The sequence below is a fragment of the Pleurodeles waltl genome, chromosome 5 (genome assembly GCF_031143425.1).
Source record: "Pleurodeles waltl isolate 20211129_DDA chromosome 5, aPleWal1.hap1.20221129, whole genome shotgun sequence".
In the NCBI taxonomy this organism is placed as follows: Eukaryota; Metazoa; Chordata; class Amphibia; order Caudata; family Salamandridae; genus Pleurodeles; species Pleurodeles waltl.
In genome coordinates, this window is record NC_090444.1 from 881,952,065 (window position 1) to 881,965,718 (window position 13,654).

General features: G+C 47.7%; 1 protein-coding gene across 2 annotated transcripts in view; it reads right to left on the reverse strand.

Annotated features, from left to right (window-relative positions):
- Positions 1-13,654, reverse strand: part of PHF10 (PHD finger protein 10) — a 550,201-nt gene that overhangs the window by 415,273 nt on the left and 121,274 nt on the right. Inside the window, exon 5 of one of the 2 annotated variants that reach the window (XM_069234982.1) lies at positions 2,118-2,251. In XM_069234982.1, the coding sequence (XP_069091083.1) occupies positions 2,118-2,251 (134 nt within the window). Of the gene's footprint in view, positions 1-2,117; positions 2,270-13,654 lie in introns of both variants that reach the window. The other variant, XM_069234981.1, reaches the window with a different exon arrangement.

A 13,654-nucleotide genomic window follows, 5' to 3' on the forward strand; every position in this document is an offset into this window, starting at 1 on the left:
TGAGCTAGAGGCCAAAATCCACAGCTAGGCACTTTGCAAAAAACAGCTCTGTTTTCTTTGGGAAAATGTGATGTGTCCACGTTGTGTTTTGGGGCATTTCATGTCGCAGGCACTAGGCCTACCCACACAAGTGAGGTACAATTTTTATCCGGAGACTTGGGGGAACGCTGGGTGGAAGGAAATTTGTGGTTCCTTTCAGATTCCAGAACTTTCTGTCACTGAAATGTAAGGGAAAAAGTGTTTTTTGGGCCAGATTTTGAGGTTTGCAAAGGATTCTGGGTAACAGGCCCTGATGAGAGCCCCACAAGTTACCCTATCCTGGATTTCCATAGGTGTCTAGTTTTCAAAAATGTACAGGTTTGGTAGGTTTCTCTATGTGTTGGCTGAGCTAGAGGCCAAACTCCATAGCTAGGCACTTTGCAAAAAACACATGAGATTTCAATCTAAAAATGTGTGTGTCCATGTTGCGTTTCCTGTCGCAGGCACTAGGCCTACCCACACAAGTGAGGTACCTTTTTTATCAGGAAACTTGGGGGAACACAGAATAGAAGAATAAGTGTTATTGCCCCTTGTCTTTCTCTACATTTTTTTCCTTCCAAATATAAGACAGTTCGTCAAAAAGAGGTCTATTTGAGAAATGCACTGTAAATTACATGCTAATATGAAGACCCCGGAATTCAGAGATGTGCAAATAACCTCTGCTTCTCAACACCTTATCTTGTGCCCATTCTGGAAATACAAAGGTTTGCTTCACACCTGTTTTTCACTCTTTATATTTCAGCAAATGAAGTGCAGTATACAATGAAAACCCACTGCAAGGTGCAGCTCATTTATTGGCTCTGGGGCACCTAGGGGTCTTGATGAACCTACAAGCCCTATATATCCCCGCAACCAGAAGAGTCCAGCAGACATAACAGTATATTGCTTTAAAAAATCTAATATCACAGGAAAAAGTTACAGAGTAAAACAAAGAAAAATGGCTGGGGTTTTTTCACCTCAATGTCAATATTTCTTTTTATTTCAGCTGTTATTTTCTGAAGGAAAACATTATAGGATCCACACAATTGAACCCTTGTTGAATTCAGAATTGTGTCTACTTTTCAGAAATGTTTAGCTTTCCGGGCTCCAGCATTGGTTTCACACCGATTTCGGTCATTAACTGGAAGGAGGGTAAAAGCACAAAATATAGTAAAAATGTGGTATGTCCCAGTAAAATGCCAAAATTGTGATGAAAAATGTGGTTTTCCGATTCAATTCTGCCTTTTCCTAAAAGCTGAGAAGATGTTGATTTTAGTAGCTCAAACCCTGTGATGAAGCTATTGTTAGGGACAAAACTACAAGCCTTCTTCTGCAGCCCTTTTGTCCCCCCTTTTTTTTTTTTTTAAACGAAATTTTCGCTGTATTTTAGTTAATTTCTTGGTCTCCTCCAGGGGAACCCACAAACTCCGGGTACCTCTAGAATCCCTAGGATGGTGGGAAAAAAAGGACACACATTTGGTGTGGGTAGCATATGTGGACAAAAAGTTATGAGGGCCTAAGTGCGAACAGCCCCAAATAGCCAAAACAAGGCATGGCACCTGAGGGGGGAAATGGCCTGGCAGTGAAAGGGTTAAAGAACTGGAATGTTTATGAAGCTATTACTGAAATGGCGTTGTTACACCATTAGTACCTTTATTTACCAAAAACAAATATTAAAGGTTTTATCACACAAAAGAAACAGGCTACAACATATATACACAATGTTTACTCTTGCCAGTAACCAACAATGTCAGCATGTCTTCAAAAACTGTCCACTTGTAATACAATTAGACTACTGATCTAAGAAAGGAACATTTACCATTATTGTAACTCCTGTACTGTGGAAAACTGTGCCACTTTATAGTGAAACTATAAACCTGTCATGAATGCCATTCAACAAGTAATGCTAAACAGCAGTGGAATATATATCAAGAGAAGGACATCACAAATCTACCAAGTGCAGTGTGCAAACATTTAGTATTTGGAACCAGAAGTAAGGACTTTAATCTATTTGAAACCACCACATTTCTAATGAGCCTAGTATATATTGTGCTCAAAGGCTCATTCACCTAGTTGTTTTACTACTGACTATTGCTTACCGAGTATTCTTTGTAGTGATCGGTGATTCGTTGGCGTTCTTTCTCCTGCAGTATAACCGAATACTCTGCATGCTTGGTTGGGTATTCTTTAATCATTAGATCAATTACTTCATCACTTCGCAAAGCTGTCAGACCTAGATTGTGTGAGAACACTGAAAATTTACAAAGGGAAAAAAATTCAACTTACAAGCCACCTCTCACTTTTCTGTCAAACTGTTAGAAAATGCAGATTTCATACACATCAATTTACTCAAGTAAAAATGCCTCTACTAATGATCTATTTTTTTAAATTCCCAATCTCTGAAGTTAGGCTGTGGGATCCCACAGGAAACCAGTTAAACTGTGTATGGCCCTTTTTATGAGAAGTGCATTAGAGAGTTTGGAAAGTAAGTGTGACTTCAGAAAGCTAAAAGTATAATTGCCTTTATGGTGTTCACAACATTCTGTAATCCTCCAAGCCAGAAAGTGAGTCAAGCCCTCATTAATGCTACCTGTAGGTGCCTCAAGATCAAATCATACTAAGGGAAGCTGTGCACTCCAACTTTAAAACACTGATACATTCAGCACTATTAAATAAACTAAGTAAATGTAATAACTTATTTCTAGCAGTTAGATACCGGTCAAACTGTGGTGTTACATACAAGACAAAATAGTCTTCAACATTATGATTACTATTATTACTATGTCAAGCAACAATGGCCTTTTGCCAAGTCTTTAAAACACATTTTCCTCGCCTTGACCACAAAATCAATGACAAAAGTAAGATATTTTAAAGATGGCAGGAAGAGATAGTACGGACTTAGTGGTCCCTTTTCTTACCTTAGAGAGTTAGAATCTCTCTCTTAGGCACAGATAATAACAGCAAAAGTAAATAAATTATGATGTCACTCCCACAGCTGATTGCTTATCAGAATATATCCTAAAACCATGGCATAAAAGACCAAGCAACTCCACTCCAGCTCATTAACACATTTTTATATACCCACAAACTCATTAATTTAAGGGTTAATACTCTAACACTGAACTGAAAAGCAGGATCTACACCGGTCAAAAAACTGCGCAAGACACACAATTATTGCAAGTAACAAAAACTGCATTTATTCATGTACTAAGATTTATGGAAAATCCTAGAACGAATAGTTTCTCAATACCGTGTAAACCCAAAATAATGAAATCAATAGTACATTTGCTATAAATCCTTACCAGAGAAGTGATTTTGAAGGCTTCAATAAACGAGGTGGGGCTTCGTCAAAGAGGAAGCAGTACTATTTGAGCACTGTTTTAGACAGGGCTTCCAGAAGTGGCATCTGCAAGGTCGCAATAGCAGTGAGGGGACTCTCAAAGTCATGCCACCAGTGAATTCTGAAAGGAGGCAGTGATGCTCCACTTTTGTGCCCTATGATACGCTGCTCCTCTCACTGTGGCACACTTGTGTTAGCTTCTTTGTGCTACAGGGTTAGGAAAATGGCTGCCTCTACTAACTGAACTTTATTTGAAGAGGTCCAATTTACATCCAAAGGCTAGATGTTTTTTGCTATCAAGCTTGAGGCCGTGAAGTGCTTGGGTCTGGAGTCACAACTGCTTTTCCACCATTTTGGAGACAACACCTTTCACTATCTTCTTGCCTAGAACTAACCTAGGTGCTTGGTTGGTGACCCTCTGGAGGTTATCAAGAGAACATGCTATTGCCTAGTTTTAAGCTCTACTCAAGTCAGTTGGTTAATGCACCCACTGCAGAGGTCTTGACAGAATGAGAATATCACAGATTACAATCCTGTCATAGCTTTTTCACTTCATCTCTGCAAGGATGATGCAAATGAATTATAGCAATTTTTTTAAGAACGACACCTGCTTCACAGTGCTATGAAATGGCAAAACCTGTATTACCAAGCGCTAAATAAAAAAACAAGTTATTTTCTGACTGCCCCAACACACACCCGAAAAAGAACCTTAGGGGAGAGGATGTGGCGTAAGGGCCAGAGCTGCCGGCTTTGGAGCTGGGGAACTCAGTTTGAGTCTTGGCGCTGGCTCAACATCGTGTGATTCTGGGCAAATCACATAATCTCCCCTGTCTACAAAAATGAATGTATTCTTGTGTAATTTAACTGGTGCTCATATAAAGCATTGTAATACCTTTTATATTGAGTTTGCGCTAAATAAAACTGCAAAAAAATAAAGTGCCCCAATACCTTTGTTTCGAGTTTGCACTACATGAAACTGCAGACAAAAATAAAATAAAGAGCTTTAATACCTTTGTGTCGAGTTCTCGCTACATAAAACTACGGAGAAAAAAAAAATTGTAAAAAAAAAAAATTTTAATAAAAAAAACAAAAAAAAAAAAACAAAGACACCGCAGATATCACAAAAAAAAACAAAAAATAAAAAACACAGCAATATGCACGAAAACAAGGAAGAGAAGGAAGCAACATAGGGCCACAGCGCGAAGCGGCGAGGCAAAAGAGAAAAAAAGTGTGCCACACTAAGTTACATGGCCAGTTGTGCAAAAATCCACTTAACAGGGTCAGTCTCCAAGCCACTAACAACCCAGCCTCAAGGTGGGCAAAACATAAAGCATTTACCAACGACATCAAGAATTTTTCAAAGGCAGGCCCAGGAACCAATAAAAGTGATGGGCCTGGTTAAAGACCACAGAATAGATTACAACATGTCGAGAAGAGCAGTATTTGCGCTCTGCTAAACTCGACCTAAAAGGAGGCTGTAAATTCAATGGAGATAAATACACATCACTGGCCTCCATAATATGTTGCTCATATTCTTGATGTCTGTATAATCTCCCCTACTCCTCTTGCTCAAAAAAGCTAGCCTTTTCCTAGCTCTCACACACCTAAATCGTCTGTTGGCTAAGGCAACTAATGCTGTGGTTTCTGGAAATGTGTTGGAGTTTTGCTATGGAACTTATAAGTCATTTTGTGTTCTTTCATTGTATACCTGAAGCACTGCTACACTTCTTTTGATCAATATTTGTAGGTGGTTAACCTTTGCTTGTTTCAATGATACAATCAGAGGATATTAATGAGGTAAGGAGCTTGATTGTCAGCACACAAAACAGTGACCATGCCACTCAATATCATTTGAAATAACACTGCCAAGCTGAATATATTTACTTTCATCCGGGATTTAAGCAAATTAATTAACTTTGAAATTGATTAAAGATAATCTGCAAGCACTGGCCACTTTAATTTTATGAGGAAAACACTGATTTTGCAATAAGGAGTACCACAAGTATTTAGGTAATCATTAGTCCAGAACAATGAAGGGCAATACAAAAAATCCCTGAAGAAGGAATCCTAATTACAAAGAAAACTGAGGTGAGGTAACAGTGGATACACTGTACAGTCTCTACTACCACTACGAGAAAGACTGTAAAAATCAATAAGTAGGGAATGTACTTTAACAATAAATTACAAATAAATGCAGACTTCAATTGCTGGGATAATACTGTGGGTCCTGTGAAAGTTTTCTGATGGATCTAGATCCTTCCATTTCAGATTAAATTAACACTAACTGTGGCCAAGCGAGCTATCATAGTGGTCACAGTCTGAGGGAGCTCCCGCTCCTCCTCAGCTACAAATGATCCTGCCTGACAGCAAATCGTCCTCACCAGGCTCTATGGATGACTCAGAGCGCCTGTGGTGGGTCCGTTGGAGCCAAAGGCGGACTGGTGTGTTGGATTGGGCGAGCTCCTGAAGGACGGGCACAGAACAGGCCTGATGGGCCCTGATCCGCGGAGTGCGCATCCCAACCCTGTGAGTGGGCTTGCCTGGCGTGTGTGGCCGGCCGGCAGAATCATGCTAGGGGCCGGCCGGGCGGCAGTAAGGTCCGCACCGGGTGGCAGCCCGGCTGCGGCTGGGCTTCTGGGGGGTCCAGAGCCTGGAGGACGACTCCCGAGGGGCAGGGCCCCATCACCAGGTGAATGCTGAAGGAGGCTATGTGCGGTCCGGTTGTGGCATTTGGGAGTCTGGATCATTGCTGTCGGGTGCTGCTTTGGTGTCCCCTCCAATCCCCCTCCCTTGTGCTGCAGTGAGGAGGGGCAGTGGGCGAGTCGGCCTGACCTGGAGGTGACCCGGATGTGAGTGGTACATGGGCAGAGGGGAGGGTCCCGCCATGTGTTGCCCTGCTGGCACCGCACTGCGGGGGACCGTGCGCTGTCCAGGAGACATCTGAGACGCAGCCTGTGAAGTGCCAGTGAGGTGGTGCTGGTGGTGTGTCTGCTGCTCCACCTGGCCACTGGGAGCTGTGTGGGGGCCGGAGGGCTGCCCCCCTCTACACCACCTGATTGGGGGCCTGGAGTGGATTGTCAGACACATTGGAGGTGGCGGACTCTCCTCTTCCCTCCCACCTCCTTTTTTTTTCCCCTTTTCCCGTGACTGTGAGCTGCTCCGACGCGGTCTGTGGCGGCTGGACCGGACGTCCTGCCTAATTGGTGGTCCGGTGCCCCTGAATTTGAACTGTGGACTTGTTTCGCGGGCTGGAGACAGATCTGCTTGGAGAGCTCTGACCAGAGAGACATGTGCTGCGAACTGGTGTGAAAGGGTTGCCGAATTGAGTGCTGGGGCAGCCCCTCGCCATCCAGACCCTGGCCCTGCTTCTGTGAGAGACTGACTGCTCTGAGAGGGACGAGTGAGGGAAGGATCCTGGCTATGGGACGGGACAGACCCTCCCAGGCTAAGATGGCCCAGACTTAGATGGATCAGTACATGGCGTACAGGGACTCGGGCGCAGGCCAGGCACCGGATGTGGCCGGGGAGGTGCCTGGTGCTTGGTTCCCCCCCCTTCCCACCCCCCACCACCAGATATGGCCATGTTTCTGAAGGCGATCCAGGGCTCACGAGAAGCAGTGGAGTCCAAGGTGGATGGAGTCCGCATGGACCTCTTCCTGGTGCGACAGGATCAATCTGCAGGGTGTGGCCAAGAGGGTGACTGAGGCTGAGACTCGAATCTCAACAGTGGAGGTGGCTGGTTTGGAGGAGAGGGAAGAGGATGCAGAAAATCGGTCACGAAGGAACAATCTTCCCCTGGTGGGGTTGCCGGAGGAGCTAACAGGAGGAAGATTGGATGATCTTATGGAGACCTGGTTTCGATCATGGCCCCCAAGTCCTGCTGTTGAGGCGCACGAGCGTCGGCAGAGGTTCAAGAGGCAGCGCCCCCGACATGGTGGCAGAGGAGATGCTTCGGCGATGCCAGGCCCACAGACTGTTCAGCGACAGGCGGAATCCCGTGATTCGTCTCTGTCTGGCACTCTGGCTATTTTCGAGTTGGGCAGTGGTCCTCCTTGATGGAGCATGGACAAGACCTCGAGTTGGGGTGCTTAGACAGTAACTATCACTGTACTGTAGTTTGGCTGGATGGATGCACTGTGGCCCTGGGCCGTCCGGACCGTGGGACGGCCGAGGAATAGCTCTGTGTTTATGTTCGGTGGTGGGGCCTCAGAGTAATTCCTCTCATTGACTGTTTGGTATTACATTACATTTTATTGTTAGGTTTTGTACATCACAGCTGTTCCACACACTTACGCTTTCCGACACGGTCTCAGACTGGGCGACGGCATACTGGCATCTGGCCGCACGGTCCACCGTCCCCGCATGATGTCCTTGCTTGTCAGGCTTCCCAATGGGTCAGCTATTTAACTTTTCACGCACAAGTTGATTTCGGTCATTTCATGGAATGTTAATGGGCTCCTAGACTGCATTAAATGAACCACGGTACTTAAATACCTCAAGAGACATGCCCCAGGGGTTGTCCTACTGCAGAAGACGCATCTACTGGAAACTTGCTGCTCCTTTCTGGGGCGCTTCAGGTATGACAAGGTCTATCACTTGGGGTTCATGCGAGGGACCAGGGGAGTAGCCCTGCTGCTTCATAAGTCACTAACATTGACCATTACTAAGGTTCACGAGGATCCCCTGGGGTGGTACATTGAAGTAGAGGGTCAAATGGAGACCAGGCAATACAATTTGGTATCCTGTTATATAAACCCCCCCCCCCCCCCAAATCTATTGCAGGCCACCTGTGTGACACTCAAATCATTGTTGGCGTCGCTTTTGGCTGGATTCACATTGCTAGGGGATGATTTTAATGCTTTTCGGATCTGATCTGGGATGTCTCTGTAGAGCCTAGTGCTATTTGACATGCCCAATCGACGAGCCTTCAGACATGGGCAGACTCATGGGGGCTTTACGATATCTGGAGGGTGTGGCATCCGCGTGCCTACACATATCGGTCCGCCGCTGTAGGAAGTTGGCTCTGTATGTACTATTTCAAAGTAAGAAATAGTATGCACAGAGTCCAAGGGTTCCCCTTAGAGGTAAGGTAGTGGCAAAAAGGGATAATTCTAATGCTCTAATTTGTGGTAGTGTGGTCGAGCAGTAGGCTTATCAGAGGGTAGTGTTAAGCATTTGTTGTACACACACAGGCAAGAAATGAGGAACACACACTCAGACAATTCCAGGCCAATAGGTTTTTATATAGAAAAATATATTTTCTTAGTTCATTTGAAGAACCACAGGTTCAAGATTTATAATCAATACTACTTCAAATGAAAGGTACTTCACTTAGGTATCATAGGAACTTTGAATCAGCAAAATAGCATGTACAGTTTTGGCAAAAATGGCAATAAGCTATTTTAAAACTAGACACTGCAAATTTCAACAGTTCCTGGGGGATGTAAGTATTTGTAAGTTTTGCAGGTAAGTAAACCACCTACAGGGTTCAACGTTGGGTCCAAGGTAGCCTACCGTTGGGGGTTCAGGGCAACACCAAAGTTACCACACCAGCAGCTCAGGGCCGTTCAGGTGCAGAGGTCAAAGTGGTGCCCAAAACTAATAGGCTTCAATGGAGAAGGGGGTGCCCCGGTTCCAGTCTGCCATCAGGTAAGTACCTGCGACTTCGGAGGGCAGACTTGGGGGGGTGGGGGGGGGTTTGTAGGGCACGGGGGGACAAGTCAGCACAAAAAGTACACCCTCAGCGGCAAGGGGCGGCCAGGTGCAGAGTGCAAACAGGCATTGGGTTTGCAATAGATTTCAATGGGAGACCGAGGGGTCTCTTCAGCGAAGCAGGCAGGCAAGGGGGGGGGTCCTCAGGGTAGCCACCACCTGGGCAAGGGAGAGGGCCACCTGGGGGTCGCTTCTGCACTGGAGTTTGGATCCTTTAGGTCCTGGGGGCTGCGGGTGCAGTGTCTTTACCAGGCGTCGGGTTCTTTGAAGCAGGCAGTCGCAGTCAGGGGAAGCCTCTGGATTCCCTCTGCAGGCTTCGCTGTGGGGGTTCAGGGGGGTCAACTCTGGCTACTCACAGGCTCGCAGTCGCCGGGGAGTCCTCCCTGTAGTGTTGTTTCTCCGCAGGTCGAGCCGGGGGCGTCGGGTGCAGAGTGGAAAGTCTCACGCTTCCGGCGGGAAACGTGAAGTCTTTTTAAAGTTGTTTCTTTGTTGCAAGTTTTGGTTTCTTTGGAACAGGGCCGCTGTCCTCGTGAGTTCTTGGTCCTTTTAGATGCAGGGTAGTCCTATGAGGCTTCAGAGGTCGCTGGACCCTGGGGAGCGCGTCGCTGTTGCAGTTTCTCTCGAAGTGGGGAGACAGGCCAGTAGGGCTGGGGCCAAAGCAGTTGGTGTCTCCGTCTTCTCTGCAGGACTTCAGGTCAGCAGTCCTTCTTCGTCTTAGGTTGTAGGAATCTGTTTTCCTAGGTTCTGGGGGCCCCTAAATACTCAATTTGGGGTGGGGGGGTGTTTAGGTCTGGGGGGGTTAGTAGCCAATGGCTACTAGCCCTGAGGGTGGCTACACCCTCTTTGTGACTCCTCCCTGAGGGGGAGGGGGGCACATCCCTAATCCTATTGGGGGAATCCTCCATCTGCAAGATGGAGGATTTCTAAAAGTCAGAGTCACCTCAGCTCGGGACACCTGAAGGGTTGTCCTGACTGGCCAGTGACTCCTTGTTTTTCTCATTATCTCCTCCGGCCTTGCCGCCAAAAGTGGGGTCGTGGCCGGAGGGGGCGGGCATCTCCACTAGCTGGGATGCCCTGTGGCGCTGTAACAAAGGGGGTGAGCCTTTGAGGCTCACCGCCAGGTGTTACAGTTCCTGCAAGGGGAGGTTAGAAGCACCTCCACCCAGTACAGGCTTTGTTCCTGGCCACAGAGTGACAAAGGCACTCTCCCCATGTGGCCAGCAACATGTCTGGTGTGTGGTAGGCTGGTAAAACTAGTCAGCCCACACTGGAAGTCGGGTATGTTTTCAGGGGGCATCTCTAAGATGCCCTCTGGGTGTATTTCACAATAAAATGTACACTGGCATCAGTGTGCATTTATTGTGCTGAGAAGTTTGATACCAAACTTCCCAGTTTTCAGTGTAGCCACTATGGTGCGGTGGTGTTCGTGTTTGACAGACTCCCAGACCATATACTCTTATGGCTACCTTGCACTTACAATGTCTAAGGTTTTGCTTAGACACTGTAGGGGCATAGTGCTCATGCACCTATGCCCTCACCTGTGGTATAGTACACCCTGCCTTAGGGCTGTAAGGCCTGCTAGAGGAGTGACTTATCTATGCCATAGGCAGTGTGAGTTTGGCATGGCACCCTGAGGGGAGTGCCATGTCGACTTAGTCATTTTCTCCCCACCAGCACACACAAGCTGGCAAGCAGTGGGTGTGTGTGCTGAGTGAGGGGTCCCCAGGCATGCTGCTGCCCTTAGAGACCTTCCCTGGCATCAGGGCCCTTGGTACCAGGGGTACCAGTTACAAGGGACTTACCTGGATGCCAGGGTGTGCCAATTGTGGAGACAAAGGTACAGTTTTAGAGAAAGAACACTGGTGCTGGGGCCTGGTTAGCAGGCCTCAGCACACTTTCAAATCATAACTTGGCATCAGCAAAGGCAAAAAGTCAGGGGGTAACTATGCCACAGAGGCTTTTCTTTACAGCCGCCTATCGCACTGAGGCTCGTATTGATCTTATATGGGTTCCGGCGACAGATGTCTCAAATCCGGGGTCAGTCTGCTTCCTTCCTTCCTAGGGGTATATATAATAATGCTCCATTGTTCTTGGACTGGGGCATTGAGTATCAGACACAAAGACCAATCTGAAGGCTCAACAAGTGGCATCTGAAGTCCCCGGAATGGGCTACTTTTGTGAAAGGGGAACATAGGGCCTTCTTTCAACACAATGTGGGCTCTGTGGTTTCGGGAGCAACGGTGTAGGTGGCCTGTAAGCCGACAATGAGGGGTACCATTAAAAGTTATAATTCATAGGCAGGAGCGAAGCCAGCGGGCGCACTGCGAGCAAATCAAGGAGACAATAGTGGAGCTAGAGGCGCGGACTAGGCACTTTGATGGCCTGACTGTGCAGCGCCGGCTGGCCCTGGCACGGTCAGAATTACGTCAAATATCTCTCGAGGAGGCTCGACAATGTTGGCAGGTGTCGACCAGGAGAGAATATGAGATGGGCGAGAAGTGCAGCAAGCAGCTCGATTTGTTGGCGACGCATGGGGCGGCAGCTTGTGTGGCGCCTGCCATTCGTGACAAGGAGGGAAACACCCAAGTCAAATTGGAGGCGATTGCCTGAGCCTTCGTGACCTACTATCAGCATTTGTATACTAGGGACACCTCCCGCGCCCAGAGAAGGAGGGTTCCTTGGCTTGGGACCTCCCAGTTCAGACTATCACATCCACCATCGCCCAAGCCTTAGACCAACCGCTGACAGCGGATGAGGTGGATACCACTATTTCGAAGCTGAAAGGGGGTAGGAGTGCCGGACCGGACGGATATCCCATAGATTATTACAAAAGGTTCCGCGCAATGCTGGTACCTCATCTCCGGACTCTCTATGGTGAGGCCCTGGAGATGGGGACTTTCCCCCTGAACTCTATTGCGCCACCATGGTGGTCCTGCCCAAAAGGGGGCAGGCTCCAGCCCAATGTGCATCGTATCGGCCAATCTCATTAATGCTGATATTAAAATATACACCAAAGTACTGGATTTATGTCTCACGCATATGCTGACCCACCTCATTCATCCGGATCAATGCCGCTTTATGCCCGGCAGAAGCATGCGTCATTGTATCTGACGAGTTCAGGTGGCCATATCTCGTGGCGCTGGCTCTAGTGGTCCCTTGGCCCTTCTCCTCATAGATTTTTGTAAGGCATTCGATACAATTTCCTGGGAGTACATGGAGGTATTCCTAGCACGCATGGGGTTGGGGGCCATTGCTCCGCTGAATGATCCATCTCCTTTATCAACATCCCACTGCCCAAGTTCGGATAAATGGAGGGCTTTCCCAGACATTTCCAATTCAACGGGGAACGCAGCAGTGGTGCCCGCTATCCCCGCTGCTCTTTGCCCTGGTAGTCGAGCCACTGGTGTGCTTGCTGCAGAGAGACCCGCTGATGTGGGGGATGGAGGTGGGGGGACGGGATGGAAGATAGAGTGGCACTATAGGCGGATGATTTCTTGGTGTTCCTTAGTGAGCTGCCCGTGTCAGGCCCAGATGCGTAGAACTACTGGAGCGGTTTAGGGAGGTGTCGGGACTCAGGATCAATGCCCAAATGTCTGCCCTGGTGGAGGTTAAGGGGGATCCCAGTGCGTAGGAACATGTTTAAATACTTGGGAGTCCACACGTTCCTTCTGACTGACTTAGCATGGGTATTAAACTTTGGAGATTTGTCGGCGCGCTAGACAGGGACCTACACCGTTGGAAGTATCTCCCTTTAAACGCCCTTGGGCAAGCTCCTCTTCTCAAAATGATGTGGCTCCCCCGATACCTACATACACTAAATACCAAGAGCGTGGTTCTGTACTTTCACCTCAAAATTTACTGCCTTCATCTGGAATGCAGGGAGGCACAAAGTAATACTGCGTGCAAATCCCCACACGAGGGGGGCATGAGGGTCCCCAGGTCCCAGATCTATACATTTACTACGTAGCTGTCCAGGTGGTGCCCATAAATGATTGGTTTCCAGGAGGTCGGGATGACCCGGCATATCGACTTGAGATCAATGAAGCGGGCTTTGGGGGCCTACTGGGTATGCTCTATGGTGGCAGGGTTCCTGTCCAGAAGGCGTCTTGAACCAGGGTGGCGGTGAGTTGCTGGAGGGCGGCCCTATGACTCATAGGTTAGGATTGGCGTCTTACTCGAATGACTTTACTGTGGCATGGAAACTGGCTAGACCAGCTTGCTACCTTACAGGGCTTTCAACGCTGGGACTCGATAGGGGTGACTCACTTGGGGGACGTATATCCTGGGGACAGCCTCATGTCATTCCAGACATGCAAGAACAATACAGGTTACATCAGACACAATTCTTCCAATACCTGCAACTACGTCATGCCTTGGTTCACACGTTTCAATGAACGCCCAGGTCCTCGATTATAGCCCGCTTGAGGAGAAATTGTTGTCTGGGAGCCTGGGAAGGAAAGCAGTGTTCCAGGTTTACAAATCTCTACTCACGAACGCCCCCAATGGGATCGACCGACTGCGATGCACTGGGTGGGTGAGCTGGAGAATATCGACTGGCTAGAGGCACTGCTGGCCCCTCGGAAA